The following is a 16,478-nucleotide window of genomic DNA, read 5'->3' as shown; positions in this document are numbered from 1 at the left end:
AGATGCTCATAATGCGCTCTCCTGGCACACCTCATACCTCTTCCCTGCCTCCCCAGCCCCCAGCCACACTTCCTTGCCTTCTATGGGGTTGAAATGTGGAAGTCTCAACTGTCTCTGTTCACCAGAGCCACCACAGGTCGGGGACTTCAGTCCTAGCCCCTAGACGGCTGCCTTGAAGCTCTGTGGGATCCTCAGCAATAAATCACTTTATTTTCAAACTCTGCCTGGTGAAGATTTTTGGGCCCCGGGAGAGCGGAGGAGTGTAAGGAGCCCTTGCTTATGGTCCATAGCTCCCATGGGTGTGCTTGTCATTTACCTAACCCACAGCAGCCTCCTTTTCATTTCCTGGACCAGCTGGGCAGGCAGAGCTCGTGGCATGCAGGGGTTAGATTGTAAATATCAGTTATCCTTATTCACACTGCCTAGGAGATGGATGAGGAGCTGGCTGGAACTCGGGGCACATTCACTCTGAGCTTCGTCAGAGAGGTAAATTGCATTTACTCCACCAGGAAGTAATTTACTGTGAGGAGATCCAATAAAGAGTTGCCTAAATACCTACAGCTCTCAGATGACAGGTGGATCTGTGCTCTGCCTCAGTTGGCACTCCAGCTAGATACTCCACGGTCACTCCTGACATGTGGGGAAGGACAGGGATATGTCAGGAAGCACAGTGAAGGAAGGTGTGTCCAGAGCCGCCGCTGGAGATGCTCAGAGAATCAGACGTTTCCAATGACCATCACACCCAGAGGTAAGTTTATTAGTCTGCTTCTGAACCACAGTCTAAAAATGCTTGCAGCTAGAAATTTGAGGGGGTCAGAGAGGGCAGTGTCTCAGGCCACCAGATGGGAGCTAGGTTCACTCCCTTTCTCTTGTCTGAGGAATTCAGTAAGATTAGCGTAGGCTATTATTATTTGTTTTGAGACAGGGTCTCCCTTTGTTGCCCAGGCTGGATGCAGTGGTGTGATTTCGGTTCACTGTAACCTCTGCCTCCCGGTCTCAAGTGATCCTCGCAACTCAGCCTCCTGAGTAGCAAAGACCACAGGCCCATGCCAGCACACCGGGCTCATTTTTTTTTGTATTTTTCGTGGAGATGGGGTTTCACCATGTTGCTTAGGCTGTTCTCAAACACCTGAGCTCAAGCAATCCACCTGCCTTGGCCTCCCAAAGTGCTGGGATTACAGGCATAAGCCATGGCACCCAGCTCAAGCCTAATTATATTTCAGCAGAAACTTTCAAAAATAACAAGATAGAGTAATCCCAGAGTCTACTTTCTAAGGAAACTGCGAATTCCCCTCCTTTCCAATATAACTTACCTTGGCACTTAAACGTACTGTCTTAATTTAATCTATATCCAATGGTTGTCTATTACCCATACTGAATTTAGCCAACCCCATTTTAAATCTGTAAATTTAAAGTGGCATGCTAAATTGCTACCATGTCAGGCCATAGATGATAGAAACTAAACAAAAGGGGCTGGGGAGGAGGTTGGCTATGAAATCATGTTTATTCAAGCAATGCAAAGGAGAGACACTGCGCAGATGGCCGCAGGCTACCCAGGAACACCTGGGTGCGAGGAGCAGCGCTAGCGGCAGGAGCACTGAGCTTGATGAAGTAGGGGGTTTCCAGAGCAGCTGGTATCAGCCCAGAGGAAGCCCATGAAATCAGAGAGGGCCCCTCCGCTCCGTTCTGTTCCAGTGTCAGTCACATCACTGGCTTGACCAGCTGTTCTAACTGTCCCCAACACCAGGAGTTCATCCACGGCCATGAATCCAGATGAATACCACCATCTGTTTCTACCTTAAGAGCTGCCCCAGCAACCAAGATGGTTTACCTCACAAAGGGCCCTAGGATAGGCAAGACTGGTCAGATTGAATTCTTTCTAGAGTTTTAGGTAACCAGCAGCATAGTCTGCTGACTCCTCTGTCTCTTGGAAGACAGTGATTAGATCCTTTGCCCCATTATTCACAAAAGGGACCCAAATGTGCTGCTGTGCAATGAGGTTTTCTTAACATGTTGAGGTGCTTCTCAAAGTGCATCCCTGATACTAGAATCAGCTGGGATATTTATTAAAATATGTTTATGGGCCACACCCCACACCCACTGAGTAAGAATCTCCAGGAGTGGAGTCCACTTTTCTGCATTGTTCTTCCTCTCAGGCATGGAGAGCCCTTAGCCCAAGATATACAAGTTGGACTAAAATTAGCCAGCTTTTCGAAATAGCCTTCTGACTTAAGGGAAAACACTTGGGCTTTTGAATGGAGTCCGCAGGCACTATTTGCTAAATGACACCAGGTGCCAGTGTTTCCACATGCATCATCTCAAACACTCTCACAAGGCACCTGTTATACCCATTTTACAGATAAGGATATTCACCCAATTTGTTAAGAAGTGGAACTTTTACTATTCAAACAAAAGTCCAAGTCCACAGTTTTATTTCTAGCTATGCCATTCTGCTTTTTAGGCTCAGATGGCTAACCAAAATGTTATCAGTAAAACTGCAATGGTAAGAATTGAATAGCCATGTAATGGCAGGCACTCAGCCTGGTGCCTTGAGTTTTACGAACGTATTGGTCATCTTACTTGATTGATTCTAAGTATTCTGGAACTGGTAACTTTACAGCCAGGTGTGTGAAAAGGCTTTTTTTTTTTTTTTTTTTTTTTTTGAGATGGAGTCTTGCTTAGTTGCCTAGGCTGGATTCAATCAGTGGCGTAATCTCGGCTCACTGCAACCTCTGCCCCTGGGTTCAAGCAGTTTTCCCACCTCAGCCTCTTGAGTAGCTGGGATTACAGGTGTGTGCCACCATGCCCAGCTAATTTTTGTATTTTTAGTAGAGATGGGGTTTCACCATGTTGGCCAGGCTGGTCTTGAACTCCTGACCTCAGGTGATTCACCCGCCTCAGCCTCCCAAAGTGCTAGGATTACAGGTGTGAGTCACCGCGCCTGGACCAAAAGGCTTTTTTTTTTTTTTTTTTTGAGACAGTCTCGCTCTGTTGCCTAGGCTGGATTGCAGTGGCTTGGTCTTGGCTCACTACAACCTCCACCTCCCAGGTTCAAGCAATTCTCCTGCCTCAGCCTCCTGAGTAGCTGGGATTACAGGTGCCTGCCACCACGTGCTAATTTCTGTATTTGTAGTAGAGACAGGGTTTCACCACGTTGGCCAGGCTGGTCTTGAACTCCTGATCTCAAGTGATCTGCCTGCCTCAGCCTCCAAAAGTGCTGGGATTACAAGCGTGAGCCACCGTGCCCAGCCAAAGTCTCCTTTTTTAATGTTCTCTGTGTTAGTAGCAGGAGTCTGTTAGGAAGGGCCTGTTGCTTTGATTCAAGCTAGAGTCCAGGTTCTTTATCAAGAAGCGTCATTTTGGACTCCTAGGAGGCAGATGTAATGCGAAGTTGGATGTGGATTAGTTCAGCCCAGCACTTTCTTCTGAGTAATTCAAGCCAAAAATGGCTTTGGGGTGTCTAAATGATCCAGATCTGAACTCTTGATTTCTGCTTTAGCCAGTTTTAGCTTGCAAGGTCTGGCTGTCACCTACTAAAAGAGGCAAAATATAGATGAAGGAAATAGCTGTAGCTGCAGGAGGTAGTGTCTGGCTTAAAGGGCACTGACTCACGCTGGGGTGCAGGAAGTCAGGGCAAGGCTTGTCCAGGAGTGACTCTCCCTGTTGAGGTGCTGTTACCTCTTCCTGCAGTGTGGCAGTCTGAACCCACTGTGTCCCCAACACTTGGCTCGTGGTCAGTGCCCAGCCAACTTAATGGTACCATGTATTGTTAAATAAAGACTAGAGTTTCCTGAGCATGGGTCCTGCAATTATGGTCCTTGTTACAGATCTCAATTCTGCTTAATATAATTGGATCTGGGTGTTAAGAAATCCAGGCTGGGCACAGTGGCTCACATCTGTAATCCCAGCACTTTGGGAGGCCGAGGCAGATGGATCACCTGATGTCAGCAGTTCGAGACCATCCTGGCCAACATGGTAAAACCCTGTCTTTACTAAAATACAAAAATTAGCTGGACGTGGTGACGTACACTTGTAATCCCAGCTACTTGGGAGGTTGAGGCAGGAGAATCGCTTGAACCGGAACATGGAGGCTGCAGTGAGCTGAGATTGCACCACTATACTCCAGCCCAGGTGACAGAGCGAGACTCCGTCTCAAAAAAAAAAAAAAAAAAAAAAAGAAACCCAAGACTTACCTGTGGCAAATACGTATTTTCTTGGGACAGAGTCCTACTCTGTTACCCAGGCTTGAGTGCAGTAGTGTGATCTCGGCTTACACCTCCTGGGCTCAAGCAATTCTTGTGCCTCAGCCTCCCGAGTAGCTGGGATTTCAGGCGTGAGCCACCACATTCAAACTCCTGGCCTCAAGTGATCTGTCTCTGCCTACCAAAGTGCTGGGATTATAGGCCTGAGCCACTACGCCTGACTATATGTAAAATACATGTATTTAAAAGGCAAGGCTTAAGTTCTTGTAGAACAAATGACAACAGTATCTACTTCAGAAGAATATTATGGAGTAGGGGAGAGAAGGAGGAAAAAAAAAGATTATGGAGATTAAATGAGTTAATGCAAGCAAACAGTGTAGTGTCTGGTACTCAGTAACTGCAATATAATAAGCTGTCACAAGTTAGTTATGAGTCTCCCATCTTTCCATATCCCAAACCAGCACTTGGTGATCATTTATCTTTGCAAGAGGGTAAGAGGTCATGGGCAGTGCAAAGTCGGGGAAGTTGGAAGTTGCCTGCACTGGCAGTAGAGGCATAGTGTTAACACTCTCTACCTGAGTACCAACCCTCCCTACTTTTATGGGTAAAAAGGGAGAAACTTTTTACCAGTAAGACAGACTAGCTCAGGAATGCCTGGTAGTGAGAAGCAGGCTCTGTGCCTCTTAATTACCCACACTTAACCCAGAATAGAGACAAGGCCGTCCACCCCGTCCTTTTTTTGAATTCAAAACCTTCAAGGGAGCTCTTAATACCAGCCACCCAATCAACACAGGTTCCAGACTCTCATGTTTTTTAAATTACATTTATTTAGCATATGTACACATAAAAGAGAAACTGCCCTCTGAACCCACCCAGCAGAAAACATGCACAAACCCAAGGTATATGTGGAGGGGAGGGGCCCCGGCCCCAAGTTAGCGGCTAGGACGATGCAATCCTGTGAGTCACAAGCCCCAGTCAGGAGAGGGCTGGACTGAAGTGTCCGGCAGGCTAGAGTCCCCCGCCACTGGCCCTAAAATAAGCGTGCGCCGTAGCCAAAGGTCTGTTTAATGCCGTCAAAGTAGTACCGCTGCCAGCCCTGCCGCGTCCGCTCTTCCTCAGGAGCAGGGATGCCTCGACCTTCCATGCACAGCTCAGTCTCTCCATTCTTGTCGATGAAGGTCAAGGTGATGGTGGCAAAGTGCCCTGGGGAAAGGCAGAAGGGATGGAGGTTTCAGATGTAGGGTTTCCATCTGGGTGGGTTTAAGACTAGGGCAACCCGGCCAGGCCTGGTAGCTCATGCCTGTAATCCCAGCACTTTGGGAGGCTCAGGTGGGCGGATCACCAGAGGCCAGGAGTTTGAGATCAGCCTGGCCAACATGGTGAAACCCTGTTTCTACTAAAATTAGCTGGGCATGGTGGCAGGCGCCTGTAATCCCAGCTACTTGGGCAACCTGTAATCCCAGCATTTTAGGAGACTGAGGTGGGAGAATCACTTGAGCCCAGGAGTTCAAGACCAGCCTGGGCAACATAGTGGGACCCCATCTCTACAAAAAAAGTTTAAAAAAAAAAAAAAGCTGGGTGTGGTGGCACACGTAGTCTCTCAGCTACTTGGGAAGCTGAAGCAGGAAGACTGTTTGTGTCTGGGAGGTTAAGGCTGCAGTTAGCTGTGATTATGCCACTGTACTCTAGCCTGGGTGACAGTGAAACCCTGTTTCAAAAAAAAAAAAAAAAAAAAAAGACTACAGCAAAGAGAAAGTTCTGGGGGTAATGGCAATTGGCAATAAATATGTTTACTTACCCTCTGGCCAAGATTTAAACCTCCACTTCATCACAATATGTTTCTCAGGGACCTAAAATAATCAAAGAGCTCTGTCTATATTATATACTACAATGTGCCCAATCCTAGCGAGCATCAGTCATCTGCCCTTTATACGGAGTCTACCATCTGTACAATTAAAAACAAAATGTTTTATTAACCAAAGAGATTAAAGCCTTAAATTTTACCTATTTAGTTGAGAAAAAGAGAAATGTCACTCATTTGACCAGACAGAGGCTACGACCCGAGTCTAGGGCCAACAGGTACTCACCAGATCAGTAAATTCCCCAGAGACGTTGCCATCTACCATGTGAAACTTTCCACCTTTGTCTGCTTCTAATGTTGCAGGAGCATGGGTAAAGGCCTGCACCAGCTGCAGAAAAAAAAAAAAGAGGCAGAAGATACATGCCTTTCAGTGGGACCCAGGGACAAATGCCAGCTGAAGGGTGCATGCCTCAACTCTTTCCCTCTATTCTGTTTTTCTACCAATCAGGACTTGACTTCAGGAATTCTTTCTGATTCAATGATGCCATTACTTTGTACCCATTTACTTTTTCTTGTTTTTTTTGAGACAAAATCTCATACTGTTGCCTGGCCTGCAGTGCAATGGCATGATCTTAGCTCACTGCAACCTCCACCTCCTGGATTCAAGCAATTCTGCTGCTTCAGCCTCCTAAGTAGCTGGGATTACAGACACCCACCACCACTCCCGGCTAATGTTTTGTATTTTTAGTAGAGATGAAGTTTCACCACGTTGGCCAGGCTGGTCTTGAACTCCTGACCTCATGATCCCCCACCTTGGCCTCCCAAGGTGCTGGGATTACAGGCATGAGCCACTATGCCTGGCCTACTTTACTTTTATTTATTTGAAATAGTAGATATGAGAATGAGTTTATGAAAGAAAATTCTCAAGTAAATGTTTGAGACTTCGATTATCATTTCTGAGAACGTGTCCCAAAGTAAATCTATTCCATATATCCTTATTTTTTTCTGAGATGGGTCTCGCTCTGTTGCCCAGGCTGAAGTGCAGTGGCATGACCATGGCTCACTGTAGCCCCAACTACTTGGCTTAGGCGATTCTCCCACCTCAGGCTCCCGAGGAGCTGGGACTACAGGCGTACACCAGCACAGCCGGTTAATTTTTGTATTTGTTTGTAGAGACAGGGCTTCACTATGTTGGCCAGGCTGGTCACAAACTCCTGGACCCAAGTAATTCAACTGTCTCAGCCTCCCAAAGTTCTGGGATTAGAGGTGGGAGTCACTGTGCCTGGCCTACTCCATATATATTGAATCACTATTATTTTGCTATGTTAGATTACCCAACAGTGCCACTTTTACCTTTAAAAAGTCTACTATTTTTTTAAAGTAGGTAATACAAATACCTGGTACAAAAGAATACAAGGTTAAACATGTCAGTAATCCTTCCATACAAAAGTATTGTAAAACTGAAAACTTTAGCTAGGTTGGAAGCAGAGATTCAACTGCAGTCTATGTTAGCTAAATTCAATTCAAATGAAGACTACAGTTGTGCTCCCAAGTCCTTCAAGGCAGCAGGCACACAGAGGAACAGAACCAAGTTAGCCATCGGATGCAATCTTCAGCATAGCCAGGTCATAACACATCCCTGCAGTCAACTAAGATAACTTTCTAAAGTACAGTGTAATATTGTTTATATACTTCTTTTCAAATTTCTAGAAAACCCAGTCCATTTCATTGCTTCTCCAGTTCTTGCTTTTCTAAGTGGGACAGAACTATCATGAGAGTATTTTGGGTGCAGGCACACAGACATATTAACAAGCATATACTATATGGTACCTCTCAATTTACGGCTGTATTTACATTTTTATTTAAAAAACAAGATCTTGAAATTTTGTCCCAGAGTATGTGGGAAATTCCACATATCCCACCCGCCTTTGCTATCAGATAATAAAGCTGAATACAGTCATGTTTCTCAACTCCACACTGCAGCAGCACAATGGCACAAGTCAGCTGTGCAACAGAAAGAAGCCAGGAATTCTGTGCTACAGCGTAACCAAGCATGGGCATTCGCTTTTCTAGTAAGGTTCACTCAGTGGTCCCTACTTATATGACTCAAAACTAGAACAGGCATGGTAGTGTGTACCTGTAGTCCCAGCTATTCAGGAGGCTGAGGAAGGAGGATCACTTGAGCCCAGGAGTTCGAGGTTAGCCTGGGCAACATAGCAAGACCAGGTCTTTTGTTTTTAAAATAAATAAACATGGCCAGGTACTGTGGCTCACACCTGTAATCCCAGCACTTTGGGAGGCTGAGATGGGCAGATCACTTGAGGTCAGGAGTTTGAGACCAGCCTGGTCAACATGGTGAAACCCCATCTGTACTAAAAAATCAAAAAATTAGCTGGATGTGGTGGCAGGTGCCTATAGTACCAGCTGTTCAGGAGGTTGAGGCAGGAGAATCACTTGAACCCAAGAAGCAGAGGATGCAGTGAGCCAAGATCATGCCATTGCACTCCAGCCTAGGCAGGTGACAGACCGAGACTCCATCTCAAAAAAAAAAAAAAAAAAAAAATTAGAGAGGGAGGGAAAATCCACTTTGATGAAGGCCTCATGGCTCCGGTTGTGAGTACCCCTTCTGCACACTGCTGAGGGGATATGCCCCTACCTCAATTCACCTAGAAGGGCAGATGGCATGAGGCCTGAAGCATAAGACTTACTTACCTCTTGGGTGGTAAACACTCTATAGAGCTCCTCTGGTGATGTCAGGAAGGTTTCCCTAAGAGTGATCTTACAAGTGGGGATTTTGACTCCAACAGGTCTGGCCTGGGTTTTTGAAGGAGCAGGCTTAGCCTGTGAAAGGCATAGTGAAAATGATCAGTACAGACTAATGATACAACCTCAATCAACGAGGCTTCAGAGACAGTCATATCATTCATTCTCACAAAAATTTTCCCCTCCAAGGCTAATTATTCCAAGGGAATTTGAGTGTGTAGGTGGTTCAGTCATGAGGGTAATGTTTCTGGAAACATCCTCAATTCCCAGTAAAAATAACCACTCTACAAGGAAGACCCTGACAGCCAAAGAACAAATCAAACCATTGAGATATTTTTGAAGAGATCAGTGTAATTCTCAAACAGTTTCTATGCTTAAATAGCTGGAAGCAGTTTTCTCCCCTCTTCCAGAGTATCTACTTCACTATGCTGACAGAAGAGCAACAGGGCTCTAAACCAAGTGCTGAGCCTGAACCACAAAGTTCCATCTCTAGATAAAGTACTTGCTCACCCTGCAAATGGGGGAGATTGGGTGAAGACAGGGATGTAACTTCATTTCTTGATGGGACCTCTAATATCAAAGTATAAAATATCAACACACCAATTAGAAATAATACTGAAGACTTATATAGGTGAAGACCATCCTTTGTTCATAACCTCGTAATTTGGTGCTAAATGCAATCAAGAGTCTGACTTTTGTCTGAGAGCGTCTACTTGCTCTAGGGGTCTGCAATAAATGAATTAAAACCAGGTTAAAGATGGGTAAATGAATACATATTGCAGGCACTCTAAAGAAGCACCATGAGCAGATCATAGGCTGCTCTGGCTTAGAGGTTAGGGACACAGAGCTGGTATGTGGAATGAAGAAGGAGGCACTCTCTCAAGTTCCTTTGCAGGCAGTCTCCCATCCCAGGGAAAACCATTTACCTTGCGCTCCTCAGTTTTCAGTGCTGGCTGCCCCAGTGGATCTACTGACTCTCCATTCATTGTAGGTAAGATCATGCCCTGGGTAAACTCTGAAAAGATAAAATCCCAGCTCATGGAAGTTATTTCTTAGTAGCTGAGATTTCATTACAGCTTGACAAACACAGCCATCCTATCATAGAATGACGTTATGACCAGAAAAGGAAGAGGGTATTTTTATATCTTTACCTTTGGTCTATGCCAGACTGGTATCTGGGTATATGCTATAGAACACAGTGTGTTCACTGGGATTTCCACTAAAACTTATCCTCCTGACTCGACTAGAAGCATTACAGCATATTAAGTGCATGTGAGGTCTACTATGGAAGGAAGTCAGTGAATGCCATGGCACTTCACTAACTTCAAGAATGGGTAATCTATCCAGCATCCATGGATGCGTGGTTAGTGCCTTTCCTCCACTTTGCCTTACCTCTGTAGAAAAGCCACAACTAGTTACGGCACTGGAGTACTGGTACTCCCCAAAAAGGTGTATATCACCTTCTGTGCTGGTTTCCTTTGATGGTTATTATACATACTCTAACACCAAGATCAGAACATACTAGCAGAAATGAAATCCCAGGGGAAACCTGAGCTGACTTCTATTCTAACCATCTAAATATCCCTGGAGAATGCATAGCAAAGACAGTCCAGACTGTATTCAAGTAATGAGTGCAGAAATGCCAAGTCTTTAGATTAGTGCTATTAGAAATATGTGAGCCTCAAATATAATTTTAAATATTCTACTAGACACATTAAAAAGTTAAATGAAACAAGTGAAATTAATAGGATACTTAACCTAATAAATCATATTATCACTTGTCTTCAATATTAAAAAATTATTGGGATAATTTATGTTGTACCAAGGTAATTTCTTTGTACCAAGTCTTTGAAATCCATAGTGTATTTTTTTTTTTTTTTGAGACAGAGTTTTGCTCTTATTGCACAGGCTGGAGTTGCAATGGTGCAATCTCGTCTCACTGCAACCTCTGCCTCCTGGGTTCACGTGATTCTCCTGCCTCAGCCTACTGAGTAGCTGGGATTACAGGTATGCGCCACCACACCTGGGTTCCCCATGTTGGTCAGGCTGGTCTCAAACTCCAAACTCAGGTGATCCGCCTGCCTCGGCCTTCCAAAGTGCTGGGATTACAGGCATGAGCCACCGTGCCTGGCCCATAGCGTATTTTATACTCACAGCACATCTCTCGTGATTTTTGGTCACTCAGGCTGAAGTGCAGTGGCATGATCTCAGCTCAATGCAACCTCCCCACCTCCTGGGCTCAAGCCACTCTCCCACCTTAGCCTCCTGAGTAGCTGGGATTACAGGCGTGCACCACCGCATCTGGCTAATTTTTGTATTTTTTGTAGAGACGGGGTTTTGCCATGTTGCCCAGGCTGGTCTTGAATTCCTGTGCTCAGGCAATCAGCCCACCTTAGCCTCCAACAGTGCTGTGATTACAAGCATAAGCCACCACACCTGGCCCTCACAGCACATCTGTTTGGTCTAGCCATATCTCAAATGCTCAACTGTAAATTATTAGACAACACAGCTCCAGATCTTTCCCTTACTCAGAGCTTATGGACTGACTTTAAGATGAAATAAGCCCCCTCCCCACAAATCTTTACCCATTTGTCAAAGAAAGGACTATCCAGGCCCTTAACCAGAGTCTAACAGGTGGAAACTACCTCCTCAAGGCATACAGAACTACTCGAGGGATACCTGTTTTGAGAGTGCTGATGTAAATTCCCATTGCTTCTCTTAGAAGTTTCACCCCTTCTTCCTTCATTAAGGCCACGAGATTTGTGTCAGGCTCATCTTTGGCAAGGCTCACACTAATCTGAGTGAAAGATGAGAAGTAGGTGGTAAATAACTTGAGGGGCACCCTCATTATGGAATGTGGGGGTTGAGCAATCAGGTAACTGCTGACATTTCCAAAGGAAATGCATGAGGAATGCAGTATTCATACAATCCCCATTAGTGTTCCTTCTTGAGTCCTCTCTGCCAAGTGGCTAATGTTAGTTAGAACCCATGTTACTAGCCAAAGTGAAGAAATTAAAGTACAAACTGCTCTGGAAGTTTCCAATGGCCCCATATGCCTAGAAAATTATACGCAGACTAGGGTTCTCAATGCTTGGACCAAGCCTGGGCTATAAATCCTGAATGACAGGTCACTTTTCTCATGTGAGAATAAAAGGATATAGAGGATGCGGATTAGGAGTTAGGAAGCACAAACCTCCACTTCATCCACGCTGTTTTCATCAGACAAATTGGGGATCTCCACATGTCCTTTGTACTGTACTCCTGACTTAGAAGTACCTGTCAAAAGCAATGCAATGTCATTAGTCCACTCCTATGCAGGAAAGGTCTCTGCTCCAGGATCCCAAGCTACCTCACTTCTGCTGCTTTTGGATGGCTGAACTGATCCTCTTTATTCTGAGAATGCCACATGCCAGATGTAATCAACACCCCCCATCCCCCAAAAGAAATGTCTTTCCTCACCAGGTTACTGGAAACCAACTATGTTATTACAGTGTGAGACAAAGAGCTACAGATTTGGTACTAGCATGAGTTACACCATGAGAACTTGGGTCAAAAGCCAGTAGTTCTGCTGGAATACTTGTTTTGAAAATATCAATTTATTTCAATGCAACTGAAATATTAGGGAACGATTTGATTATAATGAGAAGTTCACGTCTGCCTATATGTGACTCCATCCATGAGAGACACTAGGTGAATACGGAAAATCTGACCCAGCTACATAGGACACATAAGACACACACATCTCAAACACCTATCTGCCAACAACTTCGATTTACAGTGTGTGTTGTGAGCCATAACCATCCTCATCTAGTGTAATGTTCCTTCTGATTGTAAATGACTCTCCTTCTACCATTCCACAGTAGCCCTCAAAAGCTGCAACCCTTCTGATGTCGCCTTTTTTTTTTCCTTCCCGAAACGGAGTCTTGCTGTCATTCAGGCTGGAGTGCAGTGGCACGATCTTGGCTCACTATAACCTCTGCCTCCCAGATTCAAGCAATTCTTCTGCCTCAGCCTGCGAGTAGGTAGGATTACAGGCACGTGCCACCACATCTGGCTAATTTTTGTATTTTTTAGTAGAGACGGGTTTCACCATGTTGGCCAGGCTTGTCTTGAATTCTCGACCTTGTGATCAACCTGCCTTGGCCTCCCAAAGTGCTGGGATTACAGGCGTGAGCCCCCATGCCTGGCCTTGATGCCCACTTTCACAAATAAACTTTAGGTCCTTTTCATGGTAAAACACCATATTTATTGTAGTACTTATCTATTTTTTTACCATTTAATGTGTGCAAAACTATGCTCCCAATTTTTAGTCCCCATATTTAAAAAAAAAGTGTCACTGATTAAATTTTGGGGTGTTGTGTCCCTACTGCCATCTTCCCTGTAAGCCCTGTGGATTTGGTTGAGCAATTCTGCACACCACAGTGATTTCTAGGGACACTTACGTTGAGCTATAGTAGAACTGACTGTATTTCAAAATTAATCAACATTTACCTTCACTTCTCTAGACCTTAGTTTCTCAAGCTACAAAAAGGGGTCAGGGTGCAGTGGCTCATGCCTGTAATCCCAGGACTTTGTGAGGCTGAGGCGGGTGGATCACCTGAGGTCAGGAGTGCAAGACATGCCTGGCCAGCATGATGAAACCCCATCTCTACTAAAAATACAAAATTAGCTAGGGGTGGTGGCAGGTGCCTGTAATCCCAGCTACTCAGGAGGCCGAGGCAGAAGAATTGCTTGAACTCAGGAGGCAGAGGTTGCAGCAGTGAGCCCAGATTGCGCCACTGCCCTCCAGCTTAGGTGACAAGAGGAAAACTGTCTCCCCCGCAACAAAAAAAAGTGGGGGAGTCTGAACAAGATGACACCAAAGATTCCTTCCATACTACTATGCTTCAAGTGTACGTTAAAAACAAATTAACAAAAATCACGAACAGACAGATCTACTTTCACCTTCCTTTATGATAGGACTATTCACTTTGGAAATGTTTATGAAAGCACAGATTTCATGCCCTGCCCCACACACAGACAGTAGCTATCTCATACTCCTTCAGCTTTAGTGCCTTTCTACATTTAGGCTCCCAACAGTCAGGACTGTTTAAAAAAGGCCTACGCATGACCTCGATTTTTTCCTAATGTCATACAGAAGGGATAATAAAACTAGAAGATAAATAAAATAGCCCCAAATTACTGTTGCACACAAGCTTCATTAGTGCAGTGGTTTAATGAGTTAGATTCACACTGGAGAGAATAAAAAAAAGATCAAGACCAAAAAAAAACCCTCTTTCCTCCTTTTAAATCACTCACAAGATATATGTAGCTAGTCTGAAGAAGTATCATCTTAGGTGTCCCAACACAGACCAAGGCCCAAAGATGCAGTGGCCCAGCCACTTCACAGGTGGGACTTATGAGACCCAGAGACAGGAAATCCATTTAGTATCCCACAATGGCAGAGAAATTTCAGTACCCAACACTGCTTTACACAGGACTCCAAAGCTGCAACATCTGCCTTCTCCCTTCAAGGTTTGTAACTCCTCAAAACTGTTCTCTCCCGCTACTTAGCAGGTTAAACGAAACACAGTTAATCTCTCTGACAGCCCAACTTAGACTTACCTGTCCAGTTTAGTTTGATGCTCCATTCGTAAAAGAAGATAAGTTTGCCTTTGCGATTGTTAATGGATGCCTCTCCATCAAGCTTGCTCACTTCTGTCACCTCACACTTGCCTTCCTCATTTTGAACCCGCACTGCCAGGAACAGTGTTTTCAGCTTTTCCGTGGACCAATTTGAAGCATCTCTCTCTGTCCTGCAAAGCAGAAACAAAGCTGTGAACCAGTAGTCAAATGGAGGCTATGCCGCTCTCTCCAAGAGAATACGAGGTTAAAGGAGGCCTGAGCAATAGTTTGAAAAGAACACAAAAACTCCTAGTCCTACTCCAGTATTACCACAAACATGTCACCCTCTTTCAGGAAGATAAGGGGTTGCACGTTGTCAACAAAGACAACTGCTGTAGAGAATGGTATAAACTCAGTGGAAGATTATGCTCTCCTTTCTCAGCATGATAGTGCTGGGGAATACGCGACACTTTTAACATGGCGCCCCCATTTGACCAAGTGGAAAACTGCACAGACTGCTGAGATCAGGAACACAGACTGGACCATGGAAGACAGTACTTAGCTAAAAGGCCCAGAAAGGATTAAACTAATAACCTTGACCTCATTGGCACAGTGTTGTGACCTATCAGATTCGAACTTGTATTATAAACTTCCTACACACTCACTGCCCCCTAGATGGTCACAAAAACGTTAAGTCTAGGGCTTCAAAACAAACACAACACAAAAATTAGGTCAAGTACTCTTCATGTTAAGAAGAGAGGATACAAAGTGAGATATGGAGAAGAAACACCACTATCTGCCTTCCTACTTATCAACTATTAGAGAAAATGACAGCAAAAAAGCCGCAACAAAGTAACAATACAATAAAAACATTATGAACAAAGTTCAGTGGAAATCAGACATAAAGAAACATTACTTTGGGAAGATTTCATGAAGCAGGGCAGTATTTTAAGAACGGTTAGGTTATAAAACTGTGGCTGCTCGGCAACCTGGAGTTCCAACACACCCAACCTGATAGTTCCGGGTAAAAGGTCGCAGGTATCACTGAGCTCTGAGCATCTGCACAACACGTTCTAAATCTCCCGCGGGACTGCGGCAGCGTTCTCCTATGAATGACTTTTAAATTCACTGCAGGCCGCAAAATAGGAATTACAGACCCCCGGTCTTAGGCCTTTCACAGCAATCTCCCAACACAATCGAAGGAGGTTCCAGTCTCAGTGACTCCTCTGGCCACGTGTAGTAAGCACTTCCCTGCTCCGGCTGGATACAGAAGCCAGGGCGTTATCTCCCAGTCACTCTGACACCCCTCCCCTGGGGCACGGCCCTCCACGTCCACTTCCCTCCACTCAAGCACTGAGAAGGTGGCCGGGGAGTGGAGAGGCCTGCGACTATGGACCCCTGCCACAGCAAAGACCCACCCCCACCTCCGGGCAGGGCTACCTCAGCCCCAGCCAGCTCTGTCCGGACCGAGATTCCAGGAACCCTGAAACGCTGGCCCGGCCGCAGTGCTCCCAGGACCGGCCTGCTTTGCTGGCCCTCACCAGTGCCAGTTGTTGACGTTGGTGGCGTCCGCCCGCTCCTCCACGATCCAGCGTGGGTCTCCCTCACCCCACTTGGCCATCGGCTCTCCTATCGCGGCGCCACCAGCTCCGGAGCAGCCGCAGCCACAGCTTCAGGACCGCTTAGTGCCAGCCACCCGTCAGCGCCTGGAAACTACTAGAAGCGGCCGCAAGCACCTCCTGGCTTGCTTTTCCCTCCACCCCCTCCCCTCCTTAACTTCCGGCTCCTCCCCACTCCCACCGGCTACTTCCGTCCCAACTTGCCGCACCATGGGTTCCGCCTGATTTAGAGTTCCTTCAGACTGCCTCAGGTTCTCCCCAAAAAGGGGCCCGAAACCTAACTCCTCATACGACCATTCCTCACTCACAGAAAAACAAAGAACACGTCTCATTGTTTCCCTGTACCCTAAATCGGCCCTGCTGAGCCTCATGGGAAATGTAGTCTTTTTTACGTAACCTGCTAGATAACCGCGGAAGGTCGCGCTGAAAGGAGAAGAAATGACCTAGCACGGTGCGTGGGTTTTCTGGGGGCTGTAGTCAGGAAGCCTT

At 45.7% G+C, this 16,478-nt stretch overlaps 2 protein-coding genes across 2 annotated transcripts in view; one reads left to right on the top strand and one right to left on the bottom strand.

Annotated features, from left to right (window-relative positions):
* Nucleotides 1-729: 729 nt before the first annotated feature.
* VIPAS39 (VPS33B interacting protein, apical-basolateral polarity regulator, spe-39 homolog) overlaps nucleotides 730-16,478 on the top strand; it is a 47,151-nt gene continuing 31,402 nt past the window's right edge. Inside the window, exon 1 of the mRNA XM_064375067.1 lies at nucleotides 730-748. The gene's annotated coding sequence lies outside the window, so the exon portion shown is untranslated. The remainder of the gene's footprint in view (nucleotides 749-16,478) is intronic.
* On the bottom strand, nucleotides 5,010-16,157 carry AHSA1 (activator of HSP90 ATPase activity 1). The gene is made up of 9 exons (XM_012476878.3): nucleotides 15,912-16,157; nucleotides 14,371-14,561; nucleotides 11,960-12,042; nucleotides 11,446-11,563; nucleotides 9,693-9,781; nucleotides 8,716-8,844; nucleotides 6,290-6,391; nucleotides 6,001-6,052; nucleotides 5,010-5,405 (listed from the first exon to the last, which is right to left on the bottom strand). Exons 1-9 carry the CDS (start codon nucleotides 15,989-15,991, stop codon nucleotides 5,233-5,235), a joined length of 1,017 nt encoding a protein of 338 aa, XP_012332301.1. The 5' UTR covers nucleotides 15,992-16,157; the 3' UTR covers nucleotides 5,010-5,232.

The sequence above is a fragment of the Aotus nancymaae genome, unplaced genomic scaffold, assembly GCF_030222135.1.
Source record: "Aotus nancymaae isolate 86718 unplaced genomic scaffold, 86718_ANA_hifiasm-v0.15.2.pri h1tg000011l, whole genome shotgun sequence".
Taxonomy (NCBI): Eukaryota; Metazoa; Chordata; class Mammalia; order Primates; family Aotidae; genus Aotus; species Aotus nancymaae.
The sequence above is the reverse complement of the archived record's forward strand: the minus strand, read 5'-3'. Positions and strand labels throughout refer to the sequence as shown.

What these genes read in the sequence shown, in the direction of transcription:
- AHSA1 (XM_012476878.3), bottom strand. Translation starts at nt 15,991, where the DNA reads ATGGCCAAGTGGGGTGAGGGAGACCCACGCTGGATCGTGGAGGAGCGG. An exon ending in ACAGCGTGGATGAAGTGGAG is followed by an intron (nt 11,564 to 11,959) that starts GTTTGTGCTTCC and finishes TCTTTCACTCAG; the next exon opens with ATTAGTGTGAGCCTTGCCAA. An exon ending in TGAAAACTGAGGAGCGCAAG is followed by an intron (nt 8,845 to 9,692) that starts GTAAATGGTTTT and finishes TGCCTTTCACAG; the next exon opens with GCTAAGCCTGCTCCTTCAAA.